General features: G+C 34.1%; 1 protein-coding gene across 3 annotated transcripts in view; it reads left to right on the top strand.

Annotated features, from left to right (window-relative positions):
• The window catches only part of STX7 (syntaxin 7), a 56,700-nt gene that overhangs the window by 38,461 nt on the left and 12,272 nt on the right, over positions 1–5,967 (top strand). The window contains exon 10 of one of the 3 annotated variants that reach the window (XM_006926178.3): positions 2,216–3,549. The exons of 1 other annotated variant lie outside the window; for it this stretch is intronic. In XM_006926178.3, the coding sequence (XP_006926240.1) occupies positions 2,216–2,308 (93 nt within the window). In that variant the 3' untranslated portion in view covers positions 2,309–3,549. Of the gene's footprint in view, positions 1–1,313; positions 1,599–2,215; positions 3,550–5,967 lie in introns of those variants that run through there. One more of the 3 variants, XM_015600125.2, reaches the window with a different exon arrangement.

Below are 5,967 nucleotides of genomic sequence, written 5' to 3'. Positions count from 1 at the left end.
AGCAGGACTTTCACCAGGAATGAATTGATTTCTTAAGTGGATCAGGTTAATATAGGTTGTTCATGTGTATGAGTTAAATACAAAATATGTGTAAAGCACTGTATGACTGTTAGGACCATGAACTAGTAATACATTGTTCAATATGTAGACCTTTGGTGTTCAGCAAGGATAAGGCCAGGCTCTTTGGAAACCCCTAAATACGACCCTAGCATTTGACTTCCCTTTTAAAACTCTATTTCTGTTTTTGTTCATAATTATTTTCTCAGACCTTGTTATCTGCTTATAAAATATCTGAGATTTGCACCGTCTTAAATATTTTCAATTGCTTTTCACTTTTCTCACTAATCTTAAAAGTTCCCTTTAGTTTTAATGTCATTTTTTTTTTTTACTGGACAAATCACTGCATATTCAGTGATACATAGAGAACAATGAAGCTATATAGAAAATGCTGAGTTACAGCCAGTAGTATTCACTGATAGAGTAGCTTGTGTTTATTGTCTTCACGTGCGTGCTTTACATAGTGACGCTGCAGAATTAATGTCACTGTGTCATAGACTGTAGATGTTATAAATAGTGGAACATACAGTAATCTGTATACGCCAACAGTTATAACTGCTCAAATACAGTGTTTAGGAGGATTCGTCAGTGACAGGGCTTATGTATTATTTCGTTTTGCTTTTGCATGTTGAGAGGATGCAGATATATAAATATTTTACTTTTCCTCTTCCTTGTGGAAGGGAAAGCTTGCAGGCCCCTGGGGAAAAAGAACACGTTTTCTCAAACCACCTCCCAGAGCAGATTGGAGCCACCCTTACACCTGACCCCATAGGCCCTGGAGGAATGAGAAAAGGGCTGGGCAGCACAGGTGCTGGGAAGAGAGCAACTTTCCAATAGTCCACTTGAAAGCCTTTACAAACTATGGTGCTTCTAAGTAGGTTGGATGAACAATGAGCATAAAGGAAGGTGATAAGTGCTCTTACCACTGCAGCACCCCAAGGACCCCACACCAGGGAAGGTGCCCTAGGTAACTGATACACTGTAGTGGAACACCCATGACTGTTCATAGAGGCAGGTTATGCATGTGTCTGTGGTAACCATGTGGAATCTGGGACAGATATGTGTAGGCGTGATGATATTGAAATTTTAAGAAATCGTGTTTAATCCATGTGGAGTATTTAGTTCAGAAATTAGATGAATATGTTGAATAATGAAAGTGTTCATGGTTTTCAGGGTAATTTCAGAGTCAGAAATATCTTTCTGTAATTTTTTTGGGTTGACACAAAGTAAATTTACAAATTTTTCTACTTTATAAGAAAAAAGATTCCTGCACGTTGCTGTGACATACACAAGCCGTTAAAGAGATGTAGAAATCTACAGCTGGGCCAGGAGTGAAGAATAGAGCAAAACTCTTAACCTTTATATTTTAAAAGACTGTTTTATAATTTTTTTGCCTCTTGTCTTTTTATTTATGTGTTGAGATTTTGAATTCAGTTTCTGTTAATGTTAAACAATGAGAAGGATTTTGGAAACTAATAAATTTACCTTAGGGAAAATTGCCTCACATTTACACTTGCTGATATTTTTTGAGAACTCATTTTGAAAAACAACATTTTTTAAAATTTATTTTTCAATTACAGTTGACATTCAATATTATATTAGTTTTAGGTGTACAACATAGTGATTAGACATTTATATATGTTATGAAGTGATCACCCCAATAAGTCTAGTACCCATCTGACACCACACAGTTATTAGAATATCATTGACTATATTCTCTGTGCTGTACTTTACATTCTCATGACTATTTTTATAACTGGCAATTTGAAGAACAACTTTTTAATAAAATTTTAAAAAACATAGAAGCTTTTAAGCTGTTCTTCACTTTCATCCATAGGTAATCTCAGTCTGTTGCTTATATCAGTAACTTTTATTTTTCTATATCTTCTTTTTTAAGCCCAACCTCACCCCAGAAAAATTACCAACAAAAGTTTAATAATTATCCCTTGAGTGGGTCCATTAACTCAAGAAGAATGTTTTTTGAATGAATAGTGCCATATGTAGTGAAGGGATTTTTGAGAAGGAAAGAAATACAGCCAAAATTTGAGGGCAATAAATTGCTATTGATTTGACTCTAGAAATGAATGAAATTATTTCCAGTTGCTATGGAGATGCTCCACTACATCTGTAAACATGTTTTTTGTTTTTGCATCTGCAGCACAAATCCAGAAAAACCCTGTGCATCATCATTTCTATCCTTGTCATCGGAGTTGTAATTATTGGTTTAATTATATGGGCAGTGCAAGGCTAAGATTTTGAAGGAGAAAACTGTTGCACTACATTATCTAAATTATGTAAGAAGGTTCTTGTAATCATTTTCTTTTTTTCTTTTTTTTTTTTTTAATTTTATTTTGAAGCGTTTGCATAAAGGATGGCTCCCATACTTTGTTGTTGTTATTTTTTTTTGGTGGGGAGCTTCCTTTGAATTAAATCTGATATTTTCTAATATTGAAAGCTTTTCTAAATATCACTGCTGGGATAAATTTCATACTTTTTGGTCTAATAACTGTTTGGGTTTTGCTCACATTGTATATGTCTTTCATTTATAATTTATCCTGTTGACTTAGTTTTTGGAATTAGTAAATTTAAAGGTATATGTATTCTGTGGCATCTGTCTCTCTGTCACATGAACCCAGATTTGTGTTACTTCTATTAAAATTCTAAAGTTTAATTTTGATTTGGGCCAGCAGAGGAACTATTAACTTAAAAAAATCTAATGTATTTTTTTGTGTTGGCTTTTTTTTTCTGGTTCAGAGCAGCACAAATTATCTATTTAACTTTTATTGTTGGTCTTAAGATTACTCTGAATGAAATCAGTGAATAATTTCCTACTGGATTTCATCTACCTGATGTGTATATATTAAGCATTTGCTGTAGATTGCCTAGTAAAATAATAAGAATAGATTGTTTTTACGTAGGCTCTGTTTAAGTCTGACATTTACTGGAGAATTTGTAGTCACTATAAATGTTTAATGTGATTTGAAGGAAGAGTATGACAGATCGGTACTCATGTGTTAGAATTCTAAAGATCCCAACCTGTTATTGCACTGTGTATTTCCATAGCTATTATAATGGAAAGTTAATTACCTTCCCTTACGTCCTATAGGATAACAGTTACATTTGTATCATTGGGTCAAAATGATTTGGGGGAAGTAACTTTTCCACAATTATTGTTTTTCAGCAACCAGCACTTAAAATTTAGCATTTGCCTTGCATATCATTTTGTACCATTTTAGAAAAGGAATTGGATGTTTGCCAGTTAACTTACTTGCCTTTTTAAATCAGTGTTGTTTTAATGCACTAATCTGAATACTGTAAAGAGCATTATCTTGGTTTATAGTTTGTATTTTATAATGTTCTTATATAGCAGTTTGATAATGAAGGCAGTGCTTTACATGGCAAGCTATAAGACTTCAAATGGGAACAAATAAAATATTAAGTAACTAAGTAAACTGTACATTTGCAACCAGAATAAAGATAATTTAAAAAGTGTCCGTATAGTTCTGTTTCATGAGGGCTCGGCTTCCGTGGGACCGACATTTGCCACTAAGAGATGGGAGCTGCTTTGCATCTCAGTGAAACTCACTTTTTTCCATAAAAGGTTCTGTAGAAAACTTCTTCATGAGTGATTTTGAGACTTTGGGTTTACCAGAATCAGCTTGCTTTAGTGAACAAAATGTGTGATGCAGAGAGAATTCATACAATTGCTACCTGTTCTGCAGTCAATGCAAGCCCATCAGTCCTTCTGGAACATGTTTTTTCTTTGTAAGTGCAGGGAAGTGTGTTGTTTCATGTGACATTCCAGTATCTTATGGCTGTGAAAGTCCTAACAGCTTCCACAAATCACTTCAGTTTTTTGCCACAGTTGTACTTGATAAAATGTTATATACAAAATAACATTTACTTCTATATTTATTTTACGATAAGTTCTCAATAACAGCAAAAGTGCTTAATATTTTTGGTATGATTTTAGCACCATTATTTAAAGTGTAATCATTTATAATATGTTTTAACAAGGACATAGGTCAGTGACTAAAAATAGGAACTTTAGTGGCTTGCATTCTTTTAAGAATCATTAATTTTAAGGGAGAAATTTACACAAAATATTTGGAACCCTGAGTAGGCTTAATTAGAAAAAAATAAAATGAAAAACAGTACAATAGCCAAATTTTTAAAATTTATAGTTTTCCTTTAGGTTAGTTTTAGAATCACTTTGAAAGGTGATGAAGCTTACACTATAGGAAATAAAATCAGAGTTTTTTTCATGACTGTCAACATATCTGAATCTGAGGCAAACTAAGTTTCACACTGAAGAAGTTTCCTTATCACATGACACATATTGTTCATTTTAGTGCACTCCAAAGATACGCTTACATTACATTATGAAGATTGAGATTAACCAGCTTCTTTGCTTAAATTGGATGACTGTGGTATGAAGTGTTTGACCATTATATGGGTCATTAAAGACTATGAAAAAGTTTCGGTTTTGCACAGTGATTGATGATAAAAGAATAACTGGTGTCATTTCAACATAATGCAGCTCGTTTTTTTAGTAGGCACAGAACCAACTCCAAAAAAAAATACACAGATATAGGCACGTTGAAGCTCGATCTAGGACAGCAAACTGTGGATGCAGCATCTGGAGCCAGGCCTGCTGAGCACACCAGGTGCTTGGCGGCAGCATCTGCATCACTTGGGAACCCTGCACTTTGGATAGGTTGCCACTGGGTCCTTCACTGCTTTTGCTAAAGATGGTAAAATTTTGTACACAAAAGTGTTTTAAATACCAATCTTTTTAGATAACTTTAGAAAAAAGAAGTGACTTTTGAAGGCTTCTTGTTCCACAAAAAGACTGTAGTTTAGCAAGGAAAACAATCGTTTTTCTAGTTGGTATAATTTTTTTGTTTCTTTATGTAGAAAAAAATGTTATAATAAAAAATAAAACCTGTATAAAGAAAATAAAGTCATTGTCCATCTTAAAGGTAAAGAGTGATTCACAGAAATAACTGTTTCAGCATTTATTTTTTGAAAGGTAAAACTGACTTTTACACATGACCAGATTGCTGCAATAAAAATAAAATATCAAAATATGATGAAGAGTTGTTTGGGTAAGTTCTGAGTTCAATGACATTTTTAGTTCTTTTAAATATGGTGAAAATTCCTCATTAATGGTAATAAACATTATCAGGCATCTTTCCTTTAAAAAATGTTCAGTTAAAAAAACAAAAACAAAAAACTGACCTGTGGATCCCCGACCTCTTTAGTCCACCATAAGAGTTGAGCGGCCTGACCTCTGAGCAAGGAAATACACTTAGTAAAATTGACACCAGCAGGAGCCAGGACATGTACATGGTACCACGTCTTTGACAGACTGCATGACATCTTTATTTAACAATTGTCCAGTCTACGGCCTTGTCACTCTGAACAAGCCCAATCTCGTCTGATCTCAGAAGCTAAGCAAGGTCAGGCCTGGTTAGTTCTAGCATGGGAGACCACTTACGAAGACCAGGTGCTGTAGATGTAAGAAGTAAAAAAATAAGGGATTGTAAGCTGACAAGTTCTTTGCAATCTGTGAGGTCAACCAAGGCTTAACGTCACTTGAAAAAACAAACAAACAAACAAAAAGTCCATTCTCTAAATTGAAGAAGGTAAAACCATTTTTTCCACATATTTAAGACTGTGTCCTAAAATACTGTACCACAGGAAATAATATTCTTTGCTCCCTTAACAGACAACTAGAAAATCAATAGTTTTCTAATGAGTGGCTACTAATTTGAAAGGCAATCTGTATGTGATGTCTCCAAAAAGTAACCAACCTTTTGCTGACAGCATCTGGATTCAGAGCTAGGGTGTCCTGAAGTCAGGAATGACATTTACAGGACTTTTGCAAAATTATTGCTCCCCCAAAAG

Source organism: Pteropus alecto, unplaced genomic scaffold (assembly GCF_000325575.1).
Source record: "Pteropus alecto unplaced genomic scaffold, ASM32557v1 scaffold79, whole genome shotgun sequence".
Taxonomy (NCBI): Eukaryota; Metazoa; Chordata; class Mammalia; order Chiroptera; family Pteropodidae; genus Pteropus; species Pteropus alecto.
The sequence above is the reverse complement of the archived record's forward strand: the minus strand, read 5'-3'. Positions and strand labels throughout refer to the sequence as shown.